General features: G+C 43.3%; 1 protein-coding gene across 1 annotated transcript in view; it reads left to right on the forward strand.

Annotated features, from left to right (window-relative positions):
• The window catches only part of CPNE4 (copine 4), a 367,114-nt gene extending 349,690 nt beyond the window's left edge, over window positions 1-17,424 (forward strand). Inside the window, exons 12-16 of the mRNA XM_028099204.1 lie at window positions 843-897; window positions 4,174-4,225; window positions 5,329-5,462; window positions 11,122-11,358; window positions 17,290-17,424. Of these exons, the coding sequence (XP_027955005.1) occupies window positions 843-897; window positions 4,174-4,225; window positions 5,329-5,462; window positions 11,122-11,358; window positions 17,290-17,424 (613 nt within the window). The remainder of the gene's footprint in view (window positions 1-842; window positions 898-4,173; window positions 4,226-5,328; window positions 5,463-11,121; window positions 11,359-17,289) is intronic.
• The last annotated feature ends 306 nt before the right edge of the window (window positions 17,425-17,730 follow it).

Here is a 17,730-nt window from a genome sequence, read left to right on the forward strand (position 1 = left end):
AATAAATTAAGAGAGAAATTTCAATATGCATAAGAGAAACCAAGCCATGATTCAATTCATGAATTGTCTAGTCATTAAATATTTATTGTGCCCATACTCTATGGCAAATACGCTGAAAAGAGGGTCAAGGGGCAATTTGGGACAGAGAGGCAGTGGAGATGGAAAGATATTAATGCAGAAAAAAAACAAAACCAGTATCCCTTTGCATTCAGGAAATAAGAAAAGACATGTAAACAGTTTATATTGTTTGTATGAGTTAAAATAATGGATGCAATGAGTCCTGTAGATGGAACCAAGCGCTGACAGTTAGCCAGCCTTCCAAGCTTCCCATTGATTTTTAATATCTCTTTGGATTTAGACTCATCTGGATTTGAATCCTGGCTCTAACTAGCAGCCTGATCTTGGATAAGTCACTTTACCTCCCAAGATATTTCCCCACCTGGGAAATGGGAATAATGGTCTCTCCCTACAAAGATTTTAAAAGATAATATATATGAAAAACCCTAATAGTCAACCATTGGAGTTACATAATTCATGACCACTTTTCAAAGACAGAAAACTGGGGTAGGGGAAGTGAGGCAATCCTGGGCCATTTTATTCCTTAGTATCAAATCTAGCAGAAAGTTATGGGAAGAAATTGCAGACTAATGACTATAAAGCACTTCGGGGATTCCTTCTTGATTTTAATTACCCATGCTACTGCTATCCCCTGTTACCACAGATAATCAAGAAGCATGAGTCAGCATTTTGACATAGTAACATGTCCTAGTGAGGTAATGCAGGTTCATGTTTTTCTTCCTCATTAGATGAACAATTGAAGCAACTTCTTTTTTTTTTTCCAGTGACAAAATGTTCCCAGCCTTTGGGTTTGGTGCCAGGATACCCCCAGAGTACACGGTAAGTGAGTAGAGAACCTTTGCTGTAGCCAAAGGATGACTTGGGTTTCCCTCATAGGAGTTCACTCTTTTGGCCCTTGATAAAATTATGTAAGTAGAGCCCCAAAACTCAGAAATGGTCTTCAGAACCAGTGGGATTAGCTCACTGGAGCCTATCTTTTGATGAAATTCAATCTCCTGTATTCTGGATGGGTCTTCTCAGACCCAAATGAGGGGTACCATTGTTGAACTTCTTAATAGATATGGTCAGAGACTGAGAAAACACTCAGGAAGTTGATCTCCACTGGCTCAGAACCTATCTATCCAGGTATCCCCCAGAGAAAGGTCCTACTGACAATGCCAATGGTGGAAGTTCATGACAGGGATATCTACAGACTCCTCATTCCAAGTCTCTGAGCCCCAGGCCTATGTGGGGGAGAGACACAGTGAAGTCCTGAAGGAGAATCACTCTGGCTTCGAGTATTGGGAAACTGAAAGGTTTCTGTGAAAACACTGGAGTCCTATTTGATACTGATTTCTCATGAACAAGGAAGGCAAAGATTGTGAAGAGAGATTTGCACTGCAGTGGAGCTGAGGCATTGTGCTGTGGTATACCAGATGCTTCTGTGGGACACTCTCCACAGAGATCTCTGCTCCCACAGGTAGAAGGGCCTTGGAGAGACTGCAAGGTCCCTACCCCAGCCTCACCAATTCCTCTGAGGTACAAGCTAAGTGGAAGCAATACTGCTCAGTCATCAGTTTCTCTTTTACTGATTGAGTAAAATGCAGGAGAAAAATGCTGACGTTTGCTCCCACACCAGAGCTGTCAGACTGAGGGCTTTCCCCTCCTGTGTCCTTTTTGAAAAAGGGGAATCCATATCCCTGTTACTGCTGGAGTGAGCAGTGGATAGAGTGGCATGTCTCTCTGACCTGTCCTCTTTCTTGTTTGCCTTATGTCCCACACTGCCTTCCCTGCCCGGCATGGCTACAGAATTTTAGAAGCATTTGTTGGAAATTGAGCACATGGGGAGGAAGAACACAGAACAGGAGCTGCTGACTGGTGGCCTGTAGACATTATTCAGGCCACAAGTGTATTATATCTGACACACATTTTTTTTAAGAATTATACAATTTCGTATACAATGTCACACTTCTTGCTTCTCCAGAAAAACTAAAAGACCTGGCAACACTAAGATTAAAAGATTAGACATGCAAGAATTAGCCAGAACTGAGGAGATGCAGTCCCCTTTAGATGGGGTATCAATTCTAGAATGTGGGCAAATGGGGCCAACCTTCTTCCCAGAGCTGCTGAGCTTTGAGAATGAAATGCACCTCAAAACCCACCAGTCCATGGGGCGCCTGAGTGGCTCAGTCAGTTAAGCATCTACCTCTTGATTTCAGCTCGGCTCATGATGTCAGAGTCATGAGATCGAGCCCTGTGTAGGGCTCCGCACTCAGCAGGGAGTCTGCTTGAGATTCTCTCTCTCCTTCTCCCTCTGCCCCCACCCTCCCCATCTCTCTCTCTCTCTGTCAAATAAATAAATAAATCTTTAAAAAAAACAGAAGCATAAAAACAACCACCAATCCAACTACCCAAAGATGCTTGAGCATTCTCCACCCCATCCCCACCAGGTAATCTTCTGGTCTCAGCTTGGCCCAACAGGGCTAAGATCAGAGGTGTGCAGTACACTTGTTTCATGCCCTCCTTATCTCATCTGTGACATCTGCCTGGCCCCCCTCCTGGAGTAACTCATCCTTCTTGCTGTTTTCTGAAGTCCTCATGCTGACCTGATCCCTTGGCTCCATGCTGCCTGTCAGCTAACTTATTCTTCCTGCTGTCTTAACAGGCATCCCTCCCATATCCTCATTGCTGTTCTTGAAAAGTCATGCAAATGCCCCTTTTCCATGTCTAATTTCCCCTCTGCCCTGACAGGCACTGATGGTCTCAGCCTGTCGGATGCCCCCAGAGGGTTTATCACAATTGACTTCTTTAGGATAAGATCTCAGAGTTTGCCTTGAAACTGAGCCACAAGCACCTCTGTCTTAGTTTGCACTCTCTCGGGAATAGACCTTGAGACAAGGATTTGGATGCAAGTTATTTATTTGAGAGGTGGAGGAAACCTCAACAGAGGGTGGGGACACAGGGAAGTCAACATAGGGTATGCTAACTAGCCAGTTACCACTGTGGGCACTGGAACTTAATTCTGCTGGGGGCCTCAGGGAGATAGTGTAGAGCATGCACAGACCCCAAGAGATAAGACAGCTGGGGTATTGATACACCATATCCTGTCATCCAGTGAGTGATTAAGGGCTGCTCCCCAGGGACATGAGTTTCCCAACACTTACAGCTAGACAGCTAGGCAGGCAAAGCAGGCTCTGGAGGCCTGAGAAAGTCTTAAAGTCAATAAAGCAAGTAAGATGGTTGGAAGTCAGCTGACTTGCCTGGAAGTGCTCAGGGCAAGGAAATGTGGGGTAGGGCACCAACACTAAGAAAAGAGGGGTCTTTTAACACAATGACCTATCTTCTAACCCCCAAAAGAGTCAGTGCTTGGAAATAGCCTTTGAAATGGAAGTCTGTATAATTTTCTGTATAATTCCAGATGATCCAATAAAAATGTCCAGATGTCAGAACATCCCTCTTGTTTTATCAGGTTTTAGAAACAAAAAAGTAAACAATATCCTTTTTGACCTTATGCATAGGTCCTGCCAGGTAGAGGAAATTGTGTTGGAAGAGTAAAAGGTGTATTACTTTATTACTTTTCCAAGAGTAGAGTCTCTTTTAACCTGTGAATATGTGAAAATCCTTCTGCCCTGTATGTCTGCATATCATGTTAGAATGATTCTTAAATGTCAACAGCTTAGCTGGAGCCTTCATAACCATCACCATGTTGGGCAGACAGCTTGCGTTATTGGGCTATCATTGTTTTTATCACTGGGTCCAAATAGAGCTCAGCCAAATCTAAGCCTCCAGGCTGTGGCCAGTTCTATCTGGAAGCTATTTGGAGTTACATTTTTCAGAAATCTTTTCTTCGATTTCTTTTTTATTTGCCTTATTCTCCTCTCCTGCCAGCATTTATCTGATTCTAGAAAGTCTTCCTGTCACCTGAACTCCACAGGGAGCTTAGAATTCACCCTCCATCTCAGATTGATTGTGTAAAGGCTTAAAATGGTTCCTGCTGCTTAACACATAATGAATGTAATGGGCATCTGTTTGCAAACTCTAAACCCCAGTGCCTCCTTACTGGATTAAAGTTATAATTCTCTTTTCTTCCTTTTTAAAATTTTAATTGGTGTCTAGGTCTCTCACGACTTTGCAATCAACTTTAATGAAGACAACCCAGAATGTGCAGGTAAATCACACATAAAAGCAAGCTGAGGTCTCACCGCCCTTCCGTGGGTACCTTTCCCATTTTAGTCTCTCTGCTCTGAAGCAGCATCTCAGTTAGCCACAGTCATCTGTCCACAGCAGAGAAGTAGGCTTTCTGGATCCAAATAAACCATGCTACTCCAAAGGCAATGGAGAGCCATAACAGAGCAGAAAAGTAGCTATAAAAGACAGAATGCAGAAGAGGTCTTGAGCTTACAGCAAGAGTATTGATACCAATTCTGGATTTCTCTGGCCAAAAAAAAACGTGGGGAAGAAATATACCTGATGGGCAGTGATTAGCTACCTCTCTTTCCGCTTTCTAAATTTTCATTATGTATTTATTTATCACAACTTCCTCTCTGTGAAGGAATAAGGAAGGGGGAAACATGGAAAGCATTTGACACTTTCCACATGCTAGCAAAGGATGTGACTTCAAACAAGTAGCTTTATGCTTTTTTGCCAGAAAGAGCCTTCTCAAAGGCTTTGGTCGGTGTTGCATTATTTCCAGCTAGAAATTCCTCGACATATTCCATCAAATAATGATGATGAAGCGATGTACACATGACTCCTACAGGTGGCCCAGGGTGGTATATACTAGAGGAGACTCAGCAGGTGGTGTGAAAACTAGAGAAGCATGAAAGCTGACTTGCCTAGTGGCTGAGAGCACAGCCCTTAGATAGAGCCAGACAAGACCTGGGCATGAATCTTGAGACTACAACTCACTTGCTGTGTGACCTGAGGCAGATCATTTAACCTCTCTGAGCCTCAGTTTCTTCACCTATAAAAGGGTATAACATCTATCTCGTTATGTTATGAGGATCTAATGAAATCATATGTGTAAAGTGGGACATTTGGGAAAAGTTTGTGTAAATGGTTGCTTTTGACTTGAGCTTTTAAAGAGAATGATTGCAGCGGGAGTGTAGGCAACACCAGGGATGTAGTATTTTCTTTTTTACCTTTAGGATGTAAATGTGATGTTGATAAGGACTATTGGGGGCAACTGAATGCTTTATTTCTGTGTGTGTTTGATTACACCTATATTTGAGGGGACTACTGAATTACTGATCTTTGCCGATTTCACCTTAGGAATTCAAGGAGTTGTGGAGGCCTATCAGAGCTGTCTTCCTAAGCTCCAGCTTTACGGTCCTACTAACATCGCCCCCATCATTCAGAAGGTTGCCAAGTCAGCATCAGAGGAGACTAACACCAAGGAGGCATCGGTAAGGAGAGGGCTGGTCCTCCTGCTAATGGGCGTTTACCTGGATATTGGCCCTAGCACCCATCCCACTCTGACAATAAATCCAAACATTCCTACCTGTGTGAGTTTGGACAAATGCCTTAACCTTCCCCTATCCTCAGTCTCCTCATCTGAAAAATGGAGATAATCATACCCAACTCTGCTGGGTTATTGTGAGGCTTAGCAAGGCCACATCTCAAATGTCTGCAACATTACCTGAACACAGGAGACACTCAACAATGGAAGCTACTGTAGTCCCAGAGTATGGGTCATACCCACCTCATGTTCTTGGGGAAGAAAAAACTGTCCAAAAATAAGCTTCCTTTCCAATGTACCCATACTACAGATGAAAGCAAAGCAAAACAGAAGTAAAACAATGGATGAATCTGTCTCCCGGTGGTCAAATGCGACAACACAAAACACCATGGCAAAGATTTGTTTCACATTCTGTTCTTGGTTTTCTTAAGAAAAATGCAAACCAAAAAAAAAAAAAGAAAGAAAAAGAAAAATGCAAACCAAGGCAAAAAGACCAAACAGAGTTTGTTTTTTTCCCCTAAAATTTTAGAGTTAAATATATTACCATAATAACTTTTCTGTATATCATTTTTAATGATATCAATATAGTCCTTTTCTAGCTTTCTTAATTTTTTTTCAGATTTAGTAGAATATTACCGATGTCTGAAATTGTCTCTAATTTTATCCTGGGTTCCAAGATACTGAATTTGCATGAAGAAGATTATATACGTCTCCCTCATCTGCTGGCATGAACTCATCCAAGCTATTTGCACTGTACCCAGGTTTTCAGCCATCCTCATATTAGAATGGATGGAGGACCATGTTCATATCTGATGTCAAACTCTTGTGTACTGGGGCACGTTCCCTCTCAATTATCCAAGGACACTGACCCAGCAGTTATGTTCACCTTCTCTCCTTATCATCTGTTTCCCCTTCCTACTGAAGACTCATTCCCATTAGCAAATAAAAAAGGCTTTAATACCTATGAATTAAAATCTCTCCCTTGATACTACTTAACACTTTAGCTACTGTCCCTTACTTTACTGTCCTTCAAAGCACAAGGAAAGTCTCCCTCACTGTCTCCATCCACCCATACCAGTCAGACTTTCCTCCCCAACATTTGTCTGAAAATTATACTTCTCAGAGTCAATGACACCTCCATCTTGCCAAACGCACAGAGGCCATGGAGCAAATTTGAATCCTCACAGATGCAAGATTTAGAAATAAGGGTTGAACAGGATCAGTATTCCATTTTATGTTTTTTTTTTTTTTTTTACTTTTTTTCATCACCAGAACTTCAAATTCAAATTCTTCAAATGATAACTTGGCTCAGAAACCCAACATATAAAGTAGATTTTAAGAAAATAGACTGTCCTTGCTAAATCTGTACTATGGGGTGAGGTTAGGTAAGTCTGCTCTGAAAGGGCAGGTCAAGAATCGGTGGAGGAAGCCTCTAATCCTCACAGCCCCAAATAATTTACCCTATAGGCCAGAAACATTGATGTTTTGCCCCAGAGATTTTCCCTGTTCTTTGAACAGTGCATGGTCCAGGGCCCCTTGCTATTACTGATTGCTAAGGATCCTAACCTTGAACCTCTTTGGCAGGTTGTGCAGGGAGTCTATGGCTGTCAGATTTTCCTCTTGATTTTTGTGGAAGTCTTGTACAAATTAAAAACAAACAAACAAAAAAATCCCCTCCTTATCTAAACAGGACCTCAAGTTCATTCAAAGACGGTAATATTTCATCTGTGAGCATTTTCTAGCCTGACTTTAGAAGCAACTACTACTGCTCGCCTTATTGGAAATTTCCATCAGGATTTCAATCCAGCAGTCTGCAGCATATTACCTTTAGCTAGATTGAACCTTGAAGGAGCAGATTCTAGAATCCTGACAATCTCTTTGGATCAGTGGTTTTGGACCTTTTTTGTTCCATGAACACCATTAACAGCTGGTGAAGCCCATGGACCCCTTCTCAGAAATGCTTTTAAATGCGCAAAGTAAAATATATATTATAAATAAATCACATATATTGAAATGCATTCGGCAAAATATTTTTAAATGTGGCTAAGAAGCATGATAAATATAGCAATAAAATGCTTCTTTTATTAACATTAAAGTATGAGAACCAGTAACTAGTCTAATAATTCTGTCATTTCTAAGTAGTGTTGATATAAATGATGTAGTAAGATATTTACAGTCACTGTAATATAATAGGAAAATATTCTGTGATTTCTATTGGTGACTAAGTCACAAGCACAGTTAAAACTAATTTTATTTGTTGATTATAATTGAAAAAAATTATAAATTTTAGTTAGAGGTTAGTGAAACTAAAATATAATTTACCCCAAGTTCACAGATTGTCTGAAATCTTTCAGTAGTCCACTGGCCCAGGTCAAGAATCCCTGCTCTAGGGGCTCCTGGCTGGCTCAGTTGGTAGAGCGTGCACCTCTTGATCTCGGGGTTGTAAATTTGAGCCCCCTGTTGGGTGTAGAGATTACTTAAAAATAAAATCTTTAAAAAATAAAATAAAATCCCTGCTCTAGATGAAAAGTCAACAAACTGCATTCTATAGCATGTTTATCAATGGCTTGTAGGCTAAGAATGGCTTTTACATTTTTAAATGGTTGGGGGGAAAAAAATCCAAAGAAGAAGAAGAATTTCATGGTACATGGAAATTATATGACATTCAAACTTCAGTGTCCATCAATAAAGTTTTATCAGAACACAGCCATGCCTGTTCACATTAAGTAATGAATATGGCTATTCTCACACTACACTAGCAGTGTTAGGTTGTTGCACAGAGATCACTATGGCCTGCAAAGCCTAAAATATTGATTATTGTCCCTTTACAGAAAATATTTTCCCAACCCTGTCTCTAGACCATTTCAATTCTAAAGTTTCTTGATGTGGTAGCGTGGCTATCAGGTGTTTTGTTCCTGGAGGTATTGAGCAGGTAGGGGCGATCCAACCCTTGGACCACAAAGATCAAATCAAACGGGAGTTGCGAGAGGTAGAGAAAGGAGGAAGGAGGACATAGAAGTGTAACTCACACAAGGGCCCATCTGCTCTTGAGTCAGAAGTGGTTTCCCTCCAGGTGTGGCATCCACCTGGCCTTCCAAGGTGTACCCTGGAAGGGTGATTTATGATTCTGGTGTATTACACACTCCTTCCCCCTATCCCCAACCACCAAGTTGCTTCCTTCTGCCCCTTCTCTGCACCTCCCTAGCTGCACCATCAGGTCATCCTACTGAAACCTTCCTCTAAACTCCCAAGCCACCTTTTTTGTGACTGTATATGACTCAAAGAGCATGGATATGGGATGAAAATGTACAATTTGAATGAATTTGAAAATTGGTTGGTTAGCTAGAACTAGGGATGGGTAGTTAGTGGACATGGAACAGAATTAGTCTTTACATTAAACTATATAGAAAGCATTTAAAACATATGGCTGTCTTCATCATAGTGTGAATTTCTGTTCCCTCCAGTTGCACTTCTGACATGTTATTTTGTTTAAAATATTTTTTCCGACTTACAGAGAAAAGCAGGAACCTTTAACATTAACAGCCTGTGTGCAACCTTTTAAGTATGATTCTCAAAACCAGATGTTTTCAGAATGTGGCTAGGCTATCCAGCCTTTCTTCTTTGAAATATGGCAACTTGAAATGGCTTACTAATCCCACATTTACCCCCTGCAGATGTCGGGCATATTGCAAAAATTACATTAGATTGGCATGAATTGGCCTTCCTTCTCCAGACCCCATAGCAGGTCGTGAGCCCTCCCTGTGCTGATGGAGAAGAATGTCTTCTCCAGTTTTGCTCTCGGATGAGCCCCCTTCAGCCTATACAGGTGGAAAAAGGCCAGCCAGGCTGCAGGCAGGGAGCTGGGACTTGGAGCAAGAAGCCACAGGAGCTCAGCACCACAAGCACACTCAAACTGGACCAGACCATGGTGTATGGCCTTTGGGGCAAGAGGCAGCAACCCACACCCTCCGTTAGCAAGGCTTTAGACTAGTGCTGTCCACTAGAAATATAATGGAGTTGTATATGCGATTTTAAATTCTCTAGTAGCCACATGTTTAAAAGTTAAAAGAATCAAGGGAATTAATCTTTTTAATTTTATTTTATTATATTATGTTAGTCACCATACAGTACATCATTAGTTTTTGATGTAGTGTTCCATGCTTCATTGTTTTCGTATCACACCAGTGCTCCACGCAGAATGTGCCCTCCTTAATACCCATCACCAGGCTAACCCATCCCCCCACCCCCCTCCCCTCTAGAACCGTCAGTTTGTTTCTCAGAGTCCATAGTCTCTCATGGTTCGTCTCTCCCTCCAATTTCCCCCCTTCATTTTTCCCTTCCTTCTCCTAATGTCCTCCATGCTCTTCCTTATGTGCCACAAATAAGTGAAACCATATGATAATTGACTTTCTCTGCTTGACTTATTTCACTTAGCATCATCTCCTCCAGTCCCATCCACGTTGATGTAAAAGTTGGGTATTCATCCTTTCTGATGGCTGAGTAATATTCCATTGTATATACAGACCACATCTTTTTTATCCATTCATCTGTTGCAGGGCATCTCGGCTCTTTCCACAGTTTGGCTATTGCAGACATTGCTGCTATAAACATTGGGGTGCATATGGTCCTTCTTTTCACTACATCTGTGTCTTTGGGGTAAATACCCAGGAGTGCAATTGCTGGGTCGTAGGGTAGCTCTATTTTTAATTTTTTGAGGCACCTCCATGCTGTTTTCCAGAGTGGCTATACCAACTTGCATTACCTCCAACAGTGTAAGAGGGAATTAATTTTAATCATATATTTTGTCTAATCCAATATAACCAACATATTCTCATCTTAATAAGTCTTCCATATAAAAAATTAATAAAATATCTTACATTCTTTCTTTTGTACTCAGTCTTCAAAATCCATGTGTATTTTATAATACATCATCTTAATTTGGATACTAAATTATCGCTGCAAATACTTGATCTTTTTTAGGTTTTCTATATTAATAGCTGAGAAACTAGAGTCACATACCTGAGTTGTTCCAAACGTATTTAAAAGGTTTCCAATAACTGAATCAAGTCTTCATTTTGAAGGTTAAATTTGAATTCATTAAAATGAAATAAAATTCGAATTTCAGTGCCTCCGTTACTCTAGCCACATTTCAAGGGCTCAGTAGGCACATGGAGCTAGTGGCTATTGTATTGGGCAGTGTAGCTATGGACTCTGAAAATTCCCTGAGCTGAAGAGGTCTGGTCCCACTCCTCAGGAAATGAAGATGTGTAGACCCAGAGGAGGTAAGTTTTCCCAGGAACTCAGAGAATGGAGGCTTTGAGGCCAGCCTGTCCTGACTCCCCTCCACTGCTCTGTCCACCACATTGTGCCGTGTAACTGTCATTAAGGTGATTCTTAGAATTAACCCACAATTACTATGCCTGCATTGAAGCTCCATTCATCATAGCCTTAAGTCTTTAGGGCTGCCAACACAGGACTCGTTAAAGTCTGTCGGCACTGTCGCTGTGGTCAGTACACACGAAAGCCACCCGGGTGCATAACAGGTATTGTCCTTGTCTCCCCCACCTCCCTGTCCCCATGCTCACCTGGCCTCCGGTCAACCCCAGCAATACTTCATCCTGCTGATCCTCACCGACGGTGTCATCACAGACATGGCCGACACCCGGGAGGCCATTGTCCACGCCTCGCACCTGCCCATGTCGGTCATCATCGTCGGGGTGGGCAACGCGGACTTCAGTGACATGCAGATGCTGGATGGAGACGACGGCATTCTTAGGTCACCCAAGGGAGAGCCTGTCCTTCGAGACATCGTCCAGTTCGTGCCCTTCAGGAACTTCAAACACGTACGCATATCTCTGGGGCTTCCTGTGGGAGAGCAGAACCAAAGCAAGCTCACTCCCACAGTTTCCTACCAGTGTTTGGGGTAAAGCAATGCCAGCTATCCCTGCCCGGGCCAGGCTGTCTCACACCCAGGATATGTAGAGCTTCACTCTCTGGAGAAAGACGTGTAACTCAAGTAATAGTCGAGGAGTCACGCTAACTGTGGCAGCCAGCATTTCACTGGTGCTTGCCCTCATCCATGTAATTTAGGCTCTCTAGTGCATGCAGGGCTCCATGTGCAGTTGGGCGGGTTGCTCTCTGCCTAAAGGTGCCTGGCTGAAGTAGCGAAGAGAAGCTAAAAGTCAGCATGGGTTCTCTTTGTCAAGCCATGTACCCTGGGAGAAGCCTGTGTTTGCCTTGGAAAAGTATATTTTTGAAATCATAATAACCTAAATCCTCTGTAAATATACAGTAGGCAGCATCAAAGATTTATTTAACTCATTAATGAGGGAATCAGAAAGATGACAAAGCTTGTTCAAAGGAGGGTATAAAATAGTTGATTATGGTCAGTGGTGGTGGGGGGGGAGGGCGGCAGGAATACTGGAATAAGTTTCCTAAGGCAGATTCAAAACTGGCTAATGACCAAAAGGGTTAAAAAATCATCATCATCATCTTTAGATTACCTTCTCTACTGGGCAGAAATCTTATCACTTTTCTGCAAGTTAACATTTAGCTTTACAGTCTTGGATTCCCATCAATAACAAATAGTAAGTCAAGCAGTGTCACAGTCCCCAGATGACCCTGAAGCATCTCCAAATTTGGGGTAATTATCAACTCCACAACAGAAGAGGCACCTTCATTTTATTTTCTTTTTTTAAGATTTTATTTATTTATTTGAGAAGGAGAGCACGAGAGAACACAAGCAGGGGGAGTGGGAGAGGGAGAAGAAGCAAGCTTCCCATGGAGCAGGGAGCCCGACCTGGGGCTCGATCCCAGGACCCGGGGTCATGACCTAAGCTGAAGGCAGACGTTTAACCAACTGGGCCACCCAAGTGCCCTGAAAAGGAACCTTTAAAATTTACACAAAACCTTGCACCCTTAGGGCTGCAGTGGGCCAGGGTGACACCCTCTCTGATTCTCCCAAAGGCTCCCTCTGTGCTTGGTAGTGGCCCTGAAGAAGCCTTCGGAGCCTCCTCCAGCTGTATCTGGGAGTCACATAGGTCGTCTCAGACAGTCCTCTGTGTTCTTTTGTTCTATGCCCCTCATGGGAGCCACTCCAGAGCAGAGCATCCCCGACCCCTGCTATGCCTCTGCTCTGCATGGGGTGCCACCGAGCCTGCTCCCAGGGCTGGTAATTGAACTGGAGCTGCCCCGGCAGGAGGGAATCTCCAGAACCCTCAGTGCCCTGAAGAGACCCTGCAGTCCCCTGGGAAATGACAGGAGTCCCCTCCTTTCCATGCTCCAGAGACCCTGCTGTCACCTGGACCATTAATGCGGTGAAGTCTGTGTCCCTACACCTCCAGGATCCCTGCTGCAAATGTCCTTCACTTCCTCTCCAGCCCCTCCGTGCTCAGGCCTGAAGTCAGTTATTTAGGGTCAGGGTGAGGAAGGGACAGGCACTGAGCCATCCACTCTGAGCTTTCCCTCCTGACATTTTCTGGAAAAACCTTTCTCCTCAAGCCAAAAGCCCTCATTCAAATGAATCCCTTTCGCTCTCCTAGCCATTTTATCAGATCTGTCCAGAAATGCCTGAATCCCAATTTGGGCTCAGGCCAGGACCCCAGCTACGCTGGGTAAGGCAAGTATAGGAGCAGAACAATGGCTGGATCATTGTCGATTATCGACAAGTCCCAGTACCAGAGTCAGAGCCTTTGGCATATGCTTTTTGTAAATTGTTGTTTGCCACCTTCTTGGGACATGCTTTAAAGCAAACATTCAGATAAATAATGAGCCCAGCAGCCTCCAGTGAACCCTACATCTCTTGGCCTGCCGGGGCCACTTAGCGAGATCCCTGAACACTCCAGGGCTCCCTGAACAATAAGGTATTGCTCATAATGGTACTGCCGCACAATTGCGATTCTCCTTTTAGGGAGGACTGTGTGTAATGAGCATCATTAGAGGAGTCTAAAATCAATCCCGGACTACAGTGTTGAATGCAAAGGGAGTTCCAAGTGACACCCAAGCCCCCAGCAAGCACAGGGGTAAAAGCGTGGGTGAGGGGCTAGCTGTGCAACCATAGCTCCCCTTCAGTTTGCCTGGGGTGGTAGGGGGGGCAGTGTTTCCAAATGAAACCACTTGCTAAATAAAAGAGGCTCACCAAGCCCTCAGGTCATCTGCACGTAGGACTGGATCCACTACGTGGAGGGATGTACAGGAAGAGGTGAAATTTGCTACAATCGTGTTCATCACGACTGAAGTGATATGAAGTGACTTACTTGCATAATGCCCAAGGTGGGGAGAGGGGCTTGTTCTTCCAGATTTTCATGTCCTGCCCCATTTTGTCAGCCAGACAGAAGTAGCCACATCACTGACCACCACCCATTACTTTGCATGAATGGAGAGGAGTAAAAGAGCTCACTCCCTAGGAGATTCATGCACTTCCCCAAACCACCGTCTTTCTGTCCCCGCACGCACACACACATGCAAACGCGCGCGCGCACACACACACACACACAGCCACAGAGCCACGCACGTTGCAACCTCTCCCCCAGCCTCCTCCTGTTCTCAAACATTCATGGAGCGCCTGTTGTGGGCACAGCGAGATGATAAAGCCATGGATCCAGGCCCCAAGGAACGTACTGGAGAATTACATGGTTGGGACATAGGTGTCAGCAGAAAACTGTGCTAAGCAACCTATGGGTGGTGAAAAGGGGCTCAAATGTTGCTACAGGACTTGAGAGCAGAGAGGAGCAGCCGTGAGAGAAGCCTGGCAGCTTGCGCTGGTAAGAGGAAGGACAGACCGTTGGTGCGCAAGGGAGTGGGCTCCTGCTCGCAGGTGTCTTCTACACAGTCTCTAGCTGCTCTGTGGGTGACAAAAACAACACCAGGAGCATAGCACACCCCTTATCTTCATGGACTTCAGCTTAGAGTTTGAAAACCATATCATTATCCAAACTTACCTATTCTGAATTCAATACACAGTAAAGAAAATGGAAGGAAGCCGGTAACCCATGAATTGCCTCCCTTTGCATGATAACTCAAAGCTTTCAAGTGCACAGGGCATAGACTCTGAGCTGTGTAGCTCCTGGCAAGTTATTTAACCTTTCTGTGCCACAGACTTTCATCTGTAAAATGAGGCAAATGACAGACACATTAGAAGAGTAAACGTGGTGCCTATATAAAGCTTAGCACAGCACCTGGTCGTCGCAGGTGGTTAATAAATACCGCTGCTGATACCAGCTGCTTTCCCTTTTTTGGCCTGTTCCCAACCAGATAATGCCCCCAAGTCCTAATTGCTCACCAGAGCCACCAGCCCAGATATGCAAAGGAGTGGGAGAGTCATTTAGAAACTGTGCTGTCTAGATACAGTGACAAATAGCTACGTGGGGCTATTTAAATTTAAATTAACTAAAATGAAAAAAAATTTAAAATTCAGTTTTTCAGTCACACCAGCTACCTTTCAAGGGCTCGATAATCATGTGTGTCCAGTGACTACCACATTGGACAGGGCAGATACACAGTATTTCCTTCACTGGACCAAGTTCTATTTGACAGTACTGTTGAGGGATAGCATGGCTTCACATAACAGCAGATCCATCTTACAGTGGATTGCACAAGTGGTTCTTAACCAAGGACAACTTTGGCAACATCTGGAGACATTTATGATGGTGACAGCTTTGGGGTGCCATTTGCATGTAGTGGGTAGAGGCTAGGAGTGCTGCTAAACATCCTACAATGCTCAAGACAGTTCCCCACCCAAAGAATTATCTGGCCCAAAATGGCAATAGTGCCAAAATTGAGAAACCCTAGACTGTATAAAGACAAATACGTTGTTCTTAGGTAACTAGATGTTAGGGACTGGTGGCTGCCCACATCTTTTTTTCAGTGATTTGATAGTATCAGGGCGAGCACTTGGTGATTCCCCTTGCTGTTTGCTCGTGATGATAAAACAGTTGCCATAGCTCCAGGAATTACATTCTAGTTCAAGGAAAAAAGGAAGAGGAAAGGAAAACAGAACCAACCATGTCTGTCCCCTCTAACCAAGAAAGAAAAGCTTTCCAAGAAACATCCTCATGTCTTAAAGGATGAAATTGGGTCATATTGGGGCGCCTGGCTGGCTCTGTCAGTAGAGTGAGCGACTCTTGATCTCAGAGTCATGAGTTCAAGCCCCACATTGGGCGTGTGGCCTTCTTAAATAAAAAATTTTTTAAAAAAAGAAAGAAAGAAATTGGGTCATATGGCCATCCCTAAGTGCAAGGGAGGCTGGGAAATTAAGTATTTGGCTTTCTAGCCTTTATATGAGATGTGGCTAGAGAGAAAATGGTAAGAATGGGGCTTTCATAGCTACCCTAGTGTACGTGTGGACCATGCTCTGATCCACAACCCTGAGCAGACATTTATAAACTAAAAGAGCATTTGTGGATGCCAAGTGCCCAATATGCTAGGACATCTTTGAAATGTGAGGGGTCACTTTTGAAAAACCCCTCACCGTGTTTTCAGATTGTTTTTAAGATTTGTGTCTCTCTTTTGAGCCTCCTAAAAACTGTGAGATAAAACCAATCCCTGTTCTTTGCTATTTCATCTCTGAGAATACTGGGGCTTAACCAAGTCGAATGGCTGAGTAGCAAGCCACATGAGGAAGGAAAAAGCAAGAAACCAGGTCATTCGGCATTTAGTCTAGCCCTTTCTTTACTTTGCTGAGGAATCTCAAACGCCCATTAACTGGTCCCTCGGCTTCAAGTTTTCGGCTTCAATAATAGCTAATAATGAGGCTCAGGCAATTTTACTTGCCCGGGGATTGGAAAGCTAGTACCGAATGCCAGAGCCAGAAGTCAGATCCAGCTCTGCATGACTCCAGAGTCACGCAGAATACCAACCTCCACCTTCCTCTGCCCCAAATCAGACAGTGGGATCATAATGCTGATAGAATAAAGGTTACATTAATTAGTGGTATTCAAGACCCTCCATCGCCTGGCCACAAGCTTATTTTCCAACTGAATACCCCTACAATCCTAAATCCGCAACACACCCACGTACACTTTCTTTAGCCCCATCAGATGACTCACTGTACCTAGAATGATCAAATGTCATTCCCCTTCTCTACATTTTAAAACATGCCCAACTTAAACACCACCTCCCCTTGGAAGCCTGCTGTGATTTCCTCTAAGATGACTTAGTCTTTTCATTTTCTGTGCTCTGGTCCCAGGGTGTTTGTGACTCTAGAGCTGTGCTTCTCAAATTTCAGTATGCATAGGAATCACCCTAGAGCATCGAGTTAAAATGCAGATTATGGTTTAGTAGCTCTGGGATGCTTCTAGCCTTCTATATTTCTATTAAGCTCCCATGTGATGTGATGCTGCTGGTCTGTAGCAGGTATAGCAGTGTTCATTGGGGCCACACCAGGCTCCCTTCTCATGATTATAACTCCCTTAATGGCAGGAACCACACACCCATAAACCCTAGCACAGTGCCTGGAATTGAATGCAAATTGGGAACAAAACTTAAAGAAAATTCATTCTGCCCTCCAACTTTCCCCCATCTTCAGATGTGAATAGTTTTCTATTTTGAGACAAGCATGGGAAAATATAATTATAAAATAAAAGTTTCATTTTCCAACAATCTGACAACTCTTGGTTGGAGTAGATGCTCAACAAATATAGGATGAATGAAGGAAGGAAGGAAGGAGAGAAAGGGAGACTAGCTGCTCAGAGCAAGACTGCAGTCTTTTATGCTGATTCTGGATCAGATTCCTTTGGCCAGGTGCCAAAGTCACGGTGATTTCTTCTTCCCTCCAGGCATCTCCAGCTGCCCTGGCAAAGAGCGTGTTGGCTGAAGTCCCAAATCAAGTCGTGGACTATTACAATGGCAAAGGGATTAAACCAAAATGTACATCGGAAATGTATGAGTCTTCCAGGACACTAGCACCGTGAACTCCACATACTTTTACAGAGTTCTGAAATACTATTCCTGCTAATATTTAATACTTCTACTACTCCTGTACTTAAAAAACACACACACACACACTTACACATTTAAAAAATAGCACGTTTTGGTGATTTTTAACTGACGATTTTTTTTGCATGTGTAGCCCTGAGGCCTGGATCTGTTAAGCTCTTGTATTGTTAAAGACTTTTTACAAAGAAACATGAAAAATTATAACTTACTCCTTACATTACAGCATGTTGCCTTGAAATAAAATGTTATCTGTATCTGTTTTTTATACAGGTTTGTTGAAA

The sequence above is a fragment of the Eumetopias jubatus genome, unplaced genomic scaffold, assembly GCF_037043125.1.
Source record: "Eumetopias jubatus isolate StellerSeaLion01/CBP00866 unplaced genomic scaffold, mEumJub1_p1.0 scaffold_1, whole genome shotgun sequence".
Classification (NCBI taxonomy): domain Eukaryota; kingdom Metazoa; phylum Chordata; class Mammalia; order Carnivora; family Otariidae; genus Eumetopias; species Eumetopias jubatus.